This window comes from Carcharhinus amblyrhynchos, chromosome 34 (assembly GCF_965287045.1).
Source record: "Carcharhinus amblyrhynchos chromosome 34, sCarAmb.v2.hapA, whole genome shotgun sequence".
NCBI lineage: Eukaryota > Metazoa > Chordata > Chondrichthyes > Carcharhiniformes > Carcharhinidae > Carcharhinus > Carcharhinus amblyrhynchos.
The window spans coordinates 5,641,592-5,657,767 of record NC_137357.1 but is presented as its reverse complement, the minus strand read 5'-3'; the positions used below and the strand labels follow the sequence as shown (position 1 = coordinate 5,657,767).

At 44.7% G+C, this 16,176-nt stretch overlaps 1 protein-coding gene across 1 annotated transcript in view; it reads right to left on the bottom strand.

Annotated features, from left to right (window-relative positions):
* LOC145361168 (cGMP-dependent protein kinase 1-like) overlaps positions 1 to 16,176 on the bottom strand; it is a 99,513-nt gene that overhangs the window by 68,199 nt on the left and 15,138 nt on the right. The window contains 1 exon segment of the mRNA XM_080216787.1: positions 13,305 to 13,471. Coding sequence (XP_080072913.1) covers positions 13,305 to 13,471 — 167 coding nt within the window.

The following is a 16,176-nucleotide window of genomic DNA, read 5'->3' as shown; positions in this document are numbered from 1 at the left end:
AGACGAAGATGATTTCATTACACATACTGGAATGTTTCCAGTAAAGGTTTAATATTAATGCTGATACGGAAATGCGTAGACTCATAATGAATTAATAATTAACTTATATACAAAGTACAGCAATGTATTACATTTAGTAGGGGAAAAAACAACAAAATATTTATCAGTCCCGTTAATTGTATTGATTTTTTTTGCAGTGGCAAGTGAAAGCTAATGAGCTATAGCATAGAATAGGTGGTCCATAGAGTCTTCTTCCTCACCTAATTGGTACCCAGGTAAAACAGTTTGAGTGTCACTGATATTCCACAAGGTCACTTAGAGAATTCCTACAGTGCAGAAATAGGCCATTTGGCCCATCAACTCTGTGCCGAGTCTTACACCGAGCATGTTACCCAGGCCCTATTCCGTAGCCTCAACCTACACATCATAGGATACTAAGGGTTAAGTTAAGTTTATTTATTAGTGTCACAAGTCGGCTTACATTAACACTGCAATGAAGTTACTGTAAAAATGCACTCCAGCATCTGAAAGGGTACACTGAGGGAGGATTTAGCATGTCCAATGTATCTAACCAGCATGTCTTCCTGACTAAGAGGGGAAACCGGAACACCTGGAAGAAACCCAAGCAGACACAGGGAGAACCTGCAGACTCCACACAGACTGCGACCCCAAGCTCGGAATTAAACCCAGGTCCCTGGCGCTGTGAAGCAGCAGTGTTAGTTTAGCATGATCAATCCACCCAACCTAAACATCTTTGTAATGTGGGAGGAAACCAGAGCACCCAAAGGAAACCCATGCAGAGACAGGGAGAACAAGCAAACTCTACAGTCGCCCAAGGCTGAATTGAAGCCAGGTCCCTGATGTTGTGAAGCAGCAGTGTTAACCACTGCGCCACCATATATACTCAAAGTCTTCCTGAAAAAGTGTTCCCAAAAAAATGATCTGACCATGACTCTGTGGGGACGACAGGTTCCAAATCACCATTAAAAAGTTGAACTAATTTGGTAGTCCAGCTCTTGAGTTTTACTGAAAAAACATATTGGTCAAAGTTTTACATCTTGTACTGTTCAGAACTATCCCAAGAGTAACTGAAATTGGTATTTATGTGATTGTTGTGATGAGTGCAAGATGAAAAATTTCAACAAAATGTCTTTTTTTCAGCAACACATGAAAGAGAACTTGGGGGTATTGGACAGGCAAAACACATAACAGCATTTAGCACCAACTTGTATCATCATGCAGAATATGTATAATTTTTTCTATTATTTTTACTCATTCATGGGATGAGAGTTTTGATGTCAAGGCCATCTTTTGACCATCCCGAATTGCCCTGTGGAAAGTTGGTGGCAAGCCACCAACTTGAACCTCTCTTCAGTTTCTGTGATGTAGATGAGCTCACAGTGCTGGATGAGGTTCCAAAATGTTGATGGCCCTCAGGCAGAGGTCAGGCTATTGGTTGTGCTAAAATGGCCATGCTAAATTATTGCAGGACTCCCAGTCTCTGACCCGCTCTTCCAGCTGGTCCAGCTTGGATTCTGGTCGGTGGTGGAGCCCAGGGAGCAGATAATGGGGGATTTCAGTGACGGTAATGCTGTTGAACAGTAATGCCAATGAATGTCATGGAGAAACGGTTCGATTTTCCCTTGGTTGGGGTTGACTCATTGCCTGGCACTTGTGTGGCACCAATGTTACTTTGTTAGTATTTGTATGTCAAACTCCGATTTATATGTAATCTCCTCAATAAAGTGTGCTCAGAAATGAATCCTACTCTTTATCGAGAGTTGCATTCGAGACTTTGTGGGGAGTTAAATACGCCAGTTTACATCAAAGAATATGCGGAATGGAGTTGTGGCTGAGGAGGAGGGTCAGATCTGGACCCTGCAAGCTTTCTGTTGCCAAATATATTGTGGGAAAGAAAATGCTGAGTGAATACCACCAGAAAGAGAGTCCTTCTTCAGAGAGAGAGACTCCTTCCCCAGAGAGAAAGAGAGAGACAGACAGACAGAGTCCGATTCAGGCATCCCCTGAAAGCCAATTATAGCATGGGCTTGCCTAGATCAGAGCTTGGATCACAAGCTCAGGCGCCGATTGGATACTAGGAATTCAAGAGGTAAGAAATGCAATCTGAGTGTTTGTGCTTTTTTCAAATGTGGGATTCAGAAAAGCAGATTACTTTTCTTCAGGGAGGTGGCGATTTACAAAACGTGTTTTGCTTCTTAAGATGAGAATCAGCACCCACATGTGTTCAGTGAGCATTTGAGACAGAGAATATCGCAGCACCAATCTCCACTGGATTCGAGTCCCAGCTTGGGATCACTGCGCAGAGTCTGTACATTCTCCCCATGTCTACGTGGGTTTCCTCCAGGTGCTCTGGTTTCCTCCCAGTCTGAAAGACATGCTGGTTAGGCGCTAAATTCTCCCTCAGTGTACCCATATGAAGAACTCTGAGGACTCTGGGTCTATACTCAATGGAGTTTAGAAGGATGAGGGGAGGATCTTCTTGAAACTTACAGGATACTGCGAAGCCTGGATAGAGTGGACATCGAGAGGATGTTTCCACTTGTAAGAAAAACTAGAACCAAGGGCACAACCTCAAACTAAATGGACGATCCTTTAAAACAGAAATGAGGAGGAATTTCTTCAGCCAGAGAGTGGTGAATCTGTGGAACTCTTTGCCGCAGAAGGCTGTGGAGGCCGGGTCATTAAGTGTCTTTAAGACAGAGATAGATACGTTCTTGATTAATAAGGGGATCAGGGATCATGGGGAAAAGGCAGGAGAATGGGGATGAGAAAAATATCAGCCATGATTGAATCGCAGAACGGACTCGATGGGCTGAGCGGCCTAATTCTGCTCTTAAGTCTTACGGTCTTATAACAGGCGCTGAGTGTGGTGATGAGGGGATTTTCACAGTAACTTAATCTGAGTCTACTTGCGACACTAACAAAATAAAAAATAAACCTGTGCCAAAAGGGCTAGAAAGGGAACATTAGTGAGAGGTATCACTCCTGGTCCTGCAAGAACAGCACCGGACATTGGGTGAGGCCACACTCAGGCTTGCCCATCCCACCCTTTCCACCCAAAGGGTCCTGCCAAGACAGACTGCCAAGATGTGAGTGATAATCAGTTGGACGGAGTAATGGAGGTTACTGAGCACCTCGGCAAGGAGTCAATCTCTTCAGGACATCTGGAGAAAACTCTGATAAAGCAATCACTGGAGTCGCATGCTGACCGAAAGAAGTGCAGTTGATGGGCCAACGCGATCACGTATTCTGCGCAAGTAGCGCCCACAGAGATCTACAGTAATCTCCAAGAAAAAGCTAACCAGCATCGCTGATTCGGTGCAGAGACAAGGCTGGCCTTCAGGCGCTGCTGGAAAGAGTTGGGTTTTTGCTGTGACAGTACGATCTCTTGATCTCAGCTCCGTTGTTGGTGGGAGTCACGAACAATTCGTGGGATCATTCAGTGACGGAATGGAAGAGAATTCATTCATTTCTGTCTCAAAGCTCGGTCGCCTATAACCGAGCAGAAATTTTTGCGCAGTCTGGCTGCAGGAGAAATTGGAATGAAAGCAAGGGTATGGAAAATAACCACAAGTCCCTGTTGTGTACATTTATCCATAATTCAGAGAGAGATAGAGATCAAAGTGACTCAGGAGATCCAAGCTCGTAAGCATACACCATATGAAAACTGAGCCAAGAAAATGATAGTTAATAAATGGAGGATGTAGGGGATGTGATGGCACAGAGGTATTATCGCTAGACTATTAATCCAGAAACTCAGCTCATGTTCTGGGGAACCTGGGTTCGAATCCCGCCATGGCAGACGGTGAATTTGAATTTGATAAAAGACATCTGGAATTAAGAATCTGCTGACGACCATGAAACCGTTGTCGATTGTCAGAAAACTCCATCTGGTTCACTAATGTCCTTCAGGGAGGGAAATCTGTCATCCTTACCCTGGTCCTACATGTGACTCCAGTGCCACAGCAACGTGGTTGATTCGCAACTGCCCTCCAAGGGCAACTTGGAATGAGCAATAAATGCTAGCCCAGCCAGCGATGTTGATGTCCCAGGGATGAAGTGAATAAAGAAATCCTCGACACCACCGAGGATAGTCCTCTCAATAAAATACTACGCAGGCAAGGGAAACAAAATAGATGGTTTTCCACGGATAGATGTGAAAAGTAGTGGTCATAAGTCCACTATCTGAGCCCATCATGGGATAAGGAATGAGGTGCCTCAGTGACTGGAGCAGTCCAGTGTCACCAACTGAGAAATTGAACATTGCTGAATGGGACATGTTAGAAAGTTTTTTTGTCTTGTGCTCATCAGGGCAAACACAAGAATACGAAATTCCAAAAAGACCTCTACATTTATACGACAAGAAGAAAGGATGCTGCTTAGTAAGTTAACTGCAGAGGTGTCCCCATGGAGATAGCCACAGGTTTTGCAAGCATGGGCTGGTCATGTATGATCTGCACCTGACCTGTTACAAACCGCAAGAACATGCTGTTTGACTTGGTCACCCCATCCTTGCGACGTATGGCCTACGTATCTGGAACTGCACCATTTCGTTCACTCCCAGTCCACAGAATCAAAGAACTAAATGCCCTCCCGTTTACTCCCATTGCATAAAATCCCACAGGAGCAAACCCTTTCCCATTCATGATCCTTTTATAGGATGACAATGGTCTGGATTTCCAGATAGTGGTGAAGTAAGGATTCTGACTTTGAATTGTAATAATACTATGCCTTTAACAAATGCCTTTCAGCCATGCTTTTTGTGTAGGGTCCGGTCGAAGTAACCAGGGCCATTTAATCTGGATCCAGAAGCACTGTACTGATAATGAAACAGCATAATTAATCTTAATTGCAGCTGTACTTGTTTGAATCTAAACTAGTTTGTTATTTTGTGTATTCCCCTGGGATATTGCAGAGTAGGGCTTGATTAGGTTGACTGGCAGGTAAGGTCATATGACAGGGTACAGCTAGGTTTTCACAGAGAACTCGAGGGAGTCTGCTTGTTGGACTCTTCAGGGTGAGGTCGCTTTCTCTTATTTTTGTCTGAAGTGGAGACAGGAATCTGGCAAGAAATAAACTTTTTTTCTCTCAGATTCTACTGTTTGGGGATGGAGCTTTCTCTGGAAGTTGCTGCTAAGAATAAGGAGACAGGGATCTGTCTGGATCACTCTCCAGAATTGTCAAAAGGCTGGAAATCTAGCACCACATAAGCATCTTTGGTTTTGTGCTAACTCGTTCCAAAGAAAGGATAAAGTTTAAAAGTTAAAGTTTATTTATTAGTGTCAAGTAAAGCTTACATTAACACTGCAATGAAGTTGCCTGAAATTCCACAAGACACCCAGACCCCACTGCACACTCCCCTCTCCCAATTTCCAGCCAATTCGGTAGTAATCTGCCTTCTTGTTTTTGCTTCCAAAGTGACTCAATCGTCAAACAGCTCAGAATTCACAGGTTATCAATCTCAATTCGATAAGACACAACCAATCCTTAGGTCAGTTAAGCTCCAGTTAAGAGAAAATGCAATAATTATCCACACAATGTGACACAGGTCTTTCACAATCCTGTGAAGCAGAGCAAACTGAACAAGCGTATTCCCACCTCCTCCTGTTTGGCATCAGCTTTGGAGCTGAATTGCACTTACTGGCTCAGATTGGAACTGCTTACTTACTTGCAGTGATGTGAACTCGAGTCCTAACACCCTCAAAGGCTTCCTTTGGTCGAATACTGCTTACTCCATGGCTCCCTTGCTCAGCTTTCTATTCCCTGGCACTGTAATTTCACCACAGCACTTGCTATTCATAGCGCAGGGCAAGGTATTTGAAAGGGGAGATGACAACATCATTACTACTGGACTCTTTACCATCCCAGCCTTCCACACAGAGGCCATATAAATAATGCATCTCTCCTATACACAAGGACAAAACCTGAGAGAGGCAATTTTATACTCTTTCTGCTGAATAAGAATGCTGCTGGTCAGCACAGAATCCCTACTGTGCAGAAGGCAGCCATTTGGCCCATCAAACTTGCCACCGTCAACAATCCCACCAGGTCCTATCCCCGTCACCATCCCCTCCTCCGTGTTTACCCTACTGATTTACTTGAGGGGTAATTTAGCATGGACAATCCATCCAACCTGCGCATCTTTGGAGTACGGGAGGCAGCACGGTGGCTCAGTGGGTTAGCACTGCTGCCTCACAAAGCCAGGGACCCGGGTTCGACTCCCAGCTTGGGTCACTGTCTGTGCAGAGTCTGCACCTTTTCCCCACGTTTGCGCGGGTTTCCTCCGGGTGCTCCTGTATCCTCTCACAGTCCAAATATGCATGGGTTAGGTGGATTGGCCATGCTAAATTGCTCCTTAGTGTCCAATGATATGCGGGTTAGGAGGATCAGCCATACTAAACTGTCGCTGAGTGTCCAAAGCTGTGTAAATTATGGGGTTTGGCCAGGCTAAATTGCCCCTTAGTATCCAAGAACGTGCAGGTTGGGTGGATTGAACATGCTAAATTGCCCCTTAGTGTCTGAAAATGTGCAGGTTAGGTGGATTGGCCATGCTAAATTGCCCCTTAATGTCAGGGGAATTTAGCAAGGGTAAATGCATGGGGTTACAGTGATAGGGCTTGGTTGGGATTGTGGTCAGTGCAGACCTGATGGGCCAAATGGCCTCCTCCTGCACTACAGGATTCTATGAAACCGGAGCACCTGGAGGAAACCCACGCCTTCCACACAGAGGAAAGACACGGGGAGAATGTGCAGACTCCGCACAGTGAACCGAGGCTGGGAATTGAACCCGAGTCCCTGGCGTTGTGAGGCAGCAGTGCTAACCACTGTGTCACCATAAAGGTAACTTCCAAGGGTTAACACACAAAGCAAAAACAGAGACACACAAAACCTTCATCACATCTTAGCTGTCAACTAAAATGTCTAGAAATGATCAAGGGTATGGCGAGGGATGTCAGCTCTCTGTGCACCTACGAGAAGACTTCTTCACTCAGAACTCTCTGGCTGCCTTGACAAAAGAGTAGGTCAGCATTTCGAGTGATTTATTTCTCTATGAACCCAGTACTGCTCACGTAGGCTGGATACACGCTTCCAAAATAAAAGTGACACTTCTCCAAACCAACACATGCAGCAGCTTTCAGCCTGCCAAGTGTGAAGAGTTTGCACAGAGCTGCTGAAAGGATTGCGTATTTCAATTCTGTGTGCACTGTCTCCAGCTACCTAGCCCAGGGTCAATGAATGACTTCACCTGAACCAGTGTTGAAGGTGCTCAACCAGGATGAGTGGAGCACTTCTACCTGATCTTGTGACCATATGTACGTACCCTAATCCCCCGACACTAAGAAGCAATTTAGCATGGCCAATCAACCTAACCTGTACATCTTTCAGACTGTGCGAGGAAACCCACGCAGACATGGAGGAGAACATACAGATTCCATGTGGACAGTGACACAGACCGGGAACACAGGTCCCTGGCACTGTGGAGCAGCAGTGCCGATCACTGTGCCACCTAAATGCAAACTTGCTCAATTGGTGGTACTCTTGCCTCAGAATCACAAGGTCTCCTGGTTCTAATCCCATTCGAGGATTTAAGTGCAACAATCCAGCTGGGCACATCAATGAAACTTTCTGGGAGCAATGCCAGCTTTCACACTAATGTTAAACCAAGGCCTCATCTGCCTCTTGGGTAGATGTGAACAATCCCATGTTACTGTCTGGAAGACCAGGGATCCTGGCTGATCTATGTCCCTCAATCAACACCATAAAAAAAAACTGATCATCATCACATTGCTGTTTGTGGGACCTTTCTGTGCACAAACTGGCTCCAGTGTTTTCCTATAATCATAGAATCCCTACAATGGAGAAAGGGGCCATTTGGGTCTGCACTGACCATAATCCCATCCAGGTCCTAACCCCATAATCCCACAAATTTACCCTGCTAATCCCCTGACACTAGGGTCAATTTGGTATGGCTGAATCCACCTAATGTGCCCAGCTTTGGAGTCAGAGAGGTTTATAGCATGGAAACAGGCCCTTTGGCCCAACTTGTCTGTGCCATCTTTTTTTTTAAATACCTAAAGTAGTGCCAATTGCCCATATCCCTCTATACCCAGCTTAATCATGAAACTGTCTAAATGCTTTTTAAAAGACAAAATTGTCCCCACCCCTATTACTACCTCTGGAAGCTCATTCCAGACACACATCACCCGGAGTGAAAAAATTGCCCCTCTGGACCGTTTTGCATCTCTCCCCTCTCTAACTGCTAATGAGAAATGAAGTTGAGGAAGGAGGTCCGGGATTTTTACCCAATGATAGCGGTGGAACAGCGACACATGTCCAAGTTTGGTGGGGGGGAACTTGCAGGGGATGGTGTTTCCATGCACCTGATGTCGTAACACAGCTTCCTGGCACATAGTGGTACTCAGAGTCACTGTTACCTGGATGGTAATCGGATAGAGTGTATCACCCACCCTTTACACCTGAAACCTATACCCTCTAGTTTTAGACTCCCCTACCTTTGGGAAAAGATATTGACTATCTCGCTGATCCGTGCCCCTCATTATTTCATAGACCTCTATAAGATCACCCCTCAGCCTTCTGTGCTCCAGAGAAAAAAGTCCCAGTCTATCCAGCCTCTCCTTATAACGCAAACCATCAAGACCTGGTAGCATCCTAGAAGTCAAACATTTCTAGTTTAATGATATCCCTTCTATAATAGGATGACCAGAACTGTACACAGTATTCCAAGTGTGGTCTTACCAATGTCTTGTACAACTTCAACAAGACATCCCAACTCCGGTATTCTATGTTCTGACCGATGAAACCAGGCACGCCAAATGCCTTCTTCACCAACCTGTCCACCTCTGGCTCCACTTTCAAGGAACTATGAACCTGTACCCCTAGATCTCTTTGTAACTCTCCCAATACTCTACCATTAACTGATTAAGTCCTGCCCTGGTTCGATCGACCTCACATTTACCTAAATAAAACCCCGCCTGCAATTAGTCAGCCCACTGGCTCAATTGATCAAGATGCTGTTGCAATCCAGATAATCTTCTTCACTGTCCACTATGTCACCAACCTTGGTGTCATCTGCAAGCTTACTAACCAGGCCTCCTATATTCTCATCCAAATCATTAATATGACAAATAATAGTGGACATAGCTGAGGCACACCGCTGGTTACAGGTTTCCAGTTTGAAAAACAACCCTCTACAACCACCCTCTGGCTTGACATCAAGCCAATTTTGTATCCTTTTATCTATCTCACCCTGAATCCTGTGAGATTTAACCTTATACAACAACGTACCATGCGGTACCTTGTCAAAGGCCTTACTATAGTCCATGTGGACAGCATCAGTTGCACTGCCCTCATCTACCTTCTTGGTTACCGCTTCAAAAAACTCCATCAAATTTGTAAGACATTATTTTTCACTCAGAAAGCCATGCTGACTGTCCCAATCAGTCCTTGTGTCTCCAAATGCCAGTCGATCCTGTCTCTCAAAATACCTCCTAACAACTTACCCACTACCGATGTGAGGCTCACTGGCCTGTCGTTCCCAGGCTTTTCCCTGCAGCCCTTTTTAATCAAAGGCACAATATTTGCCACCCTCCAATCTTCAGGCACCTTACTTGTGACTAACAATGATTCAAATATCTCTGCTGGGGGCCCACAGTTTCCTCCCTAGCCTCCACAATGTTCTGGGATACACTGGAGTGTGGGAGGAAACTGGAGCACACGGAGGAAACCCATGCAGACAATGGATAGAACGTACAAACTTCACACATCAGTGACCTGAGGCCGGAATTGAACCTGGGTCCCTGGTGCTGTGAGACAGCAGTGCTAACCACTGAGCCATCGTGCCGCTCTACATTACAACAGTGACTACACTTCAAAAAATACTTCATTGACTGAATTTGAGACGTCTGGCTGTAAATTGGGAGAGGGGAGTTTGCAGCAGGACCTGGGCGTCCTTGTGCACCAGTTGCTGAAGGTAAGCATGCAGGTGCAGCAGGCGGTAAAGAAGGCAAATTGTGGCCTTCATTGGTGAGAGGTTTCGATTACAGGAGCAGGGATATGTTGCTGCAATTATACAGGGTCCTGGCGAGGCGAATATTGTGTGCAGTTTTAGTTGCGAAAGGCGCAATATTAATGCGAGTTTTTCCATTGATTTTCATCTTCAGACAGTGAATGCAAAAGAAAACACATTCTTTATGGCTGCCTCATTGTTGGAGATGCCCAAAAGAACTGAACCCTGGCCTGCAATGTTCTTTTGCCCCAATACAAGTTTATAGACAAAGTGGCTTACAGCATGTTAACGCAGTCCGAACAACATCTATACATTGGTTAGAGTGCTTGCAATAAGAGATCCCCAACCAGAACTGGCATAACCCATAAATGTCAATAACCCTTATGTATTTTTCACAGCATGCTGCAGTCTGCATTGAACCAGACACGATCTTTCAATTGAATTGAATGGAGTTGGTGAAGTGTTGCACACAACAATCTCCTCAGCTTTGATCAGTCCTACTGAGGCTTGATTAAAAAGATATGGCTGCAGATAAGCAGTGGAAAACATTTAAAGGTTTAATTTGTAATGCGCAACAAGCACGCACGAAGTAAAAACTCCCACAGGAAAAGTGGCCTGAGCTTCGCTGACCAAGAGAAGCTAAAGACTGCATTAGACTAAAGGAAAATATTGCTAAACATCCAAGGACTGTGATGACTCTAAAATTCAGCAAAGAATGGCCAAGAAATTGGTACAATGAGAGAATATGAGAGGAAACTAGCTCAAAGCCTCAAAAACAGGATGCAAAAGCTGCAAAAAGAGGATTAATGAGAGTAAACAAGGGTCACTTCAAGGCAAAACCTAAGAATATAAGAACTAGGAGCAGAAGTAGGCCATCTGGCCTCTTGAGCCTGCTCTGCCATTCAATCATGGCTGATCTTGTCATGAACTCAACTCCACTTACCCACCTACTCACCCTTAATTGCTTTACTGTTCAAAAATTTATCTATCCTTGCCTTAAAAACATTCAATGAGGTAGCCTCAACTGCTTCACTGGGCTGGGAATTCCACAGATTCAAAACCCTTGAGTGAAGAAGTTCCTCCTCAACTCAGTCCTAAATCTGCTTCCCCCTTATTTTGAGGCCATGCTTCCTAGTTCTAGTTCACCTGCCAGTGGGAATAACTTCCCTGCTTCTGTCTTATCTATTCCCTTCATAATCTTATATGTTTCCATAAGATCTCCCCTCATTCTTCTGAATTCCAATGAGTATAGCCCCAGTCTACTCAGTCTCTCCTCATAAGCCAACCCCCTCAACTCCAGAATCAACCCAGTGAGTCACCTCTGCACCTCTTTCAGGGCGAGTATACGTTCTCAAGTAAAAGTTTAAGTTTAAAGGCTTACATTAACACTGCAATGAAGTTATTGTGAAAAATCCCTTAGTTGCCACACTCTGGTGCTGGTTCAGGTAGACTGAGGGAGAATTTAGTACGGCCAACGCACCTAACCACCACGCCTTTTGGATTGTGGGAGGGAACTGGAGCACCCGGAGGAAACCCACACAGACATGAGAAGAATGTGCAAACTCTGTGACCCAAGCCGTGAATCAAACCTGGGTCCCGGGGCCTGTGAGGCAGCAGTGTTAACCACTGTGCCACCCTGCAGCCCAATAGAATAAGAAAGTGACAAAGACATTGGGTTTGGATCAGTCTTCAGTGTAGAAGCCAAGAAATCATTTTGGATGTTGTGGGGAAACAAGGGTCTTTTGAAAATGAGGAACTTAAGGATATTTTTATTCGCAAAGAAACAGTACTGGAGAAATTAATGGGGCTAAAAGCCGACAATCCCATGCACATGATGGCCAATGTTCTGGGGATTCAGAAGTGGTGTCTCTAGAGTTGGTAGATGCACTGGTTTTGATATTCCTTGGACTTGAGGAAATTCCTTGTGATTGGAAGGTAATACACGTAACCCCTTCTGTTCAAGGAAGGAGATAGATAACAGGAGTGACAGGCCAGTTAGCTTCAGAGCAGGAGGAGGGAAAATGCTAGAATCTATTCAGAAGTGAGAATAGAGCACCAAGAAAAATCATCATATGTTTAGGTGGCATACACAAATTTATGAAAGAAAAATGGTGTTTGACAGATCAGTTTTTCAGGTTAGAAGTAGCAAGGTGGGCAACGGGAAATGGGGATGGCGGGACTGATGTATGAGGGGAGATTGACTGGGTTGGGATTGTTTTTGCTGGAGTTTGGACAAATGAGGGGGGATCTCATAGAGACTTACAAAATTCTAACAGGACTAGACAGGGTAGATGCAGGGAGGATGTTCCCGATGGTGGGGGAGTCCAGAACTGGGGGTCACAGTCTGAGGATTCAGGGTAGAGCATTTGGGACAGCGGTGAGGAGACATTTGTTCACCCAAAAAGTGGTGAGTCTGTGGAATTCATTACCACAGGAAGTAGTTGATACCAAAACATTCAATGTATTCAAGAGGTGGCTGGATCTAGCACTTGGGGCGAATGGGAATGCGGGTACAATTTTGTCTTTTAAAAAGCATTTAGACAGTTACATGGGAAAGGTGGGTATAGAGGGATATGGGCCAAATGCAGGCAATTAGGATTAGCTTTGGGGTTTTAAAAATAAGGGTGGCATGGACAAGTTGGGCCAAAGGGCCTGTTTCCACGCTGTAAACCTCTATGACTCTATGATTATATGGATCAAAGGTTATGGGGAGAAAGCAAGATTAGGCTATCGTGTGCTCCATGTGCCTATCCAATAACCGCTTGAAAGTTCCTGAAGGGTCCGACTCCACTATCATAGCAGGCAGTGCATTCCACATCCCAAATTAAGGACCCCCATACACCCCAGATATTCTCTCTGCCAAAGATACAAAAGTCTGAGAACACATGCCAAGCGACTCAAGAACAGCTTCTTCCCTGCTGCCATCAGACTTTTGAATGGACCTAGCATGTAGTAAGCTGATTTTTCTCTGCACCCAATTGGTAACACTGCTTGCTGCACCCTCTCCTTTCCTTCTCCCCTATGTATTCTATGAACGGTACGTTCTGTCTGTACAGCAGGTGAAACAATACTTTTCACTGTATCCCAATACATGTGACAATAATAAATCAAACAATACTTTTCACTGTATCCCAGTATACGAGCCAATAATAAATCAAATCAAATTTCTTATGATCTTAGTGGTACATTTTTCAGCTCCCAGCAATTGGAAAGAACTGAGCCAACTGGCTTCAACTTTAAGACATTGCGTTCCTACCTTCCATTACGTAGACCATCGAGCCCACATCTCCCTCTTCAATAACGTAGCTGTCCTGGGTGTACTCCACTGGGTACATGCAATCCACAATCTCCTGGATCTGAGACATCTCCAAATTCTTCATGAAGTCATTCTCCAAGATGGCATTCTTGATCAGCTCCTTCGACCTGTGGCACAGAACCAGAGACACATCACCGAGGGGTCAACAGTACACACTCATTTAATTACTTAACTCACTGATCCGAGACACATGCCTCCACTTCCTGCAATGAGCTCCCAATCTCAAGTGGGCTATCCAGTCAGTTCCCCAGTGAAGACATGGCAATTCCTCTTAACACTCCTTCTCTCAACTGGTTGTCCACCCTGATGTGGAGATGTAGGCATTGGACTGAGGACTACCCAATCATTATCTTGCAATTGCGCCTCGGTCTATTTATGCCACTCTCCACTCCACTCACCTGAGAAAGGAGCAGTGCTCCGAAAGCTCATGATCCTTGTTGGACTTGAACCTGGTGCTGTGAGACTTCTTACTGCCCCCATATCCCACAACACTGTGGAAATCTTGATGTTGAAATTTGGACCTGGCCTATTCTTACCCACACACAGCTTGGATTTCTGGGTTTTGAGTTTAGAAATTGACTACATTCGAGGGTACAAGGCAAGCAAAGTTTTGGATAAACAGAAGCTTTCTTGGTCACACAACTGTGGATTGTCTTTGAAAGCTAGAGAATGCTTGTACCTCGTATTTTAATAACAAAAGATAACCGAACTCTCATTGTCAATAACAGCTATTTGATTTTTTAGTTATTGTTCAGTCGAATGCTGCAAGGTTTTTGGATCTGCTTGCGAAGTCAGTCCCTAACTTTTCCTCTCTCTCCCTCGTAAGTAATCCTCTTTCTTTTCTGTTATGTTAATTTCCCAATAAATCATTTCTTTAAAATCGCTCACGATCTATGCGGAGGAATGATTGAATCCTACACCCACTCAAAATCCATTCATTTGTCTCCAGACTTAAGAAAATAAGAACTAGGAGCAGGAGTAGGCCATCTGGCCCCTCGAGCCTGCTCCACCATTCAATAAGATCATGGCTGATCTTTTTGTGGACTCAGCTCCACTTACCCACCCACTCACCATAATCCTTAATTCTTTTACTGTTCAAAAATTTATCTCCTTGCCTTAAAAACATTCAATGAGGTTGCCTCAACTGCTTCACTGGGCAGGGAATTCCACAGATTCACAACCCTTTGTGTGAAGAAGTTCCTTCTCAACACAGTCCTAAAGCTGCTTCCCCTTATTTTGAGGCAATGCCCTCTAGTTCTAGTTTCACCTGCCAGTGGAAACAACTTCCCTGCCTCTATCTCATCTGTTCCCTTCACAATCTTATATGTCTCTGTAAGATCACCCCTCATTCTTCTGAATTCCAATGAGTATAGCCCCAGTCTACTCAGTATCTCCTCACAAGCCAACCCTCTCAACTCTGGAATCAACCTCGTGAATCTCCTCTGCACCCCCTCCAGTGCCAGTATATCCTTTCTCAAGTAAGGAGACCAAAACTATACACAGTATTCCAGGTATGGCCTCACCAACACCTTGTACAGCTGCAACATCACCTCCTTGTTTTAAACTCCATCCCTCTAGCAATGAAGGACAAAATTCCATTTGCCTTCTTCATTACCTGCTGCACCTGCAAACCAACTCCTTGTGATTCCTGCACAAGGAGCTCTGAACTTTCAGAGCTCTGAAATCTTATTGAGTAGATTTCCTCACACTGAAAACGCAAACTTCTTAAACCCCAAGCTTCCTGCTATCAGAATCACATTCTGCTCCCTCTTTGCAACTATTAAAACATGGTACACCTTCTCAATATGGAGAAAAAAAGTGCCCGGCACTTTGTTTTGGAAATGTGGCCAAGTAGAATGCTGCTCAAGAAAGGGACTGCGTGAAATGTTCTGCAATTCTTCACCTAACAAACTGAGGAAAAGCTGGTACACCAACTACTTACATTCAACAAGCACCCAGAACTGACACTTGGTGGGATTTGTGAATTCTGTATTCTCCCGAACCATCACCAGCTCTCCAAACATTCTGTTTCTTCAGTTCTGGCCTCTTGTCCATTCTCAAGCTTCTTTATCCAACAACAGGCAACAGCGCAGCAGCTGCCTCAGGTCCTGAGATCTAGAATCATCCCTGTGCACTTTCAGCCTCTTCAACTCCCTCCTATTTTACGGAGTCACAGAGGTTGACAGCATGGAAACAGACTCTTTAGCCCAACTTGTCCATGCCTTTTTTTTAAGACCACTAAGCTAGTCCAAACTGCCCACGTTTGGCCCATATCCCTCTATACCCACTTTACTCATGCTAACTGTCTAAATGCTTTTTAGAAGATAAAATTGTACCGCCTCTTCTATTGCCTCTGGCAGCTCATTCCAGGCACTCACTACCCTGTGTGTTAATAAACTGACCCTCAAGACCCTTTTGTATCTCTCCCCTCTCACCTTAAACCTATGCCCTATAGTTTTAGACTCCCCTACCTTTGGGAAAAGCTATTGACTCTCGAGCTGATCTATGCCCCTATTTATTTATTAAACTTTATTTATTAGTGTTACAAATAGGCTTACATTAACACTACAATGAAATTACTCTGAAAATCCCCTAGTCACTACACTCCGGTACCTGTTCAGGTGACACTGAGGGAGAATTTAGGACCTAACCAACATGTCTCACAGACTGTGGGAGGAAACCGGAGCACCCAGAGGAAACTCGTGCAGACACGAGAGAAAAAAGTCCCAGACTATCTAGCCTCTCCTTATAACTCAAACCATCAAGACCTGGTAGCTTCCAGTAAATCTTTTCTCCACTCTTTCTAGTTTAA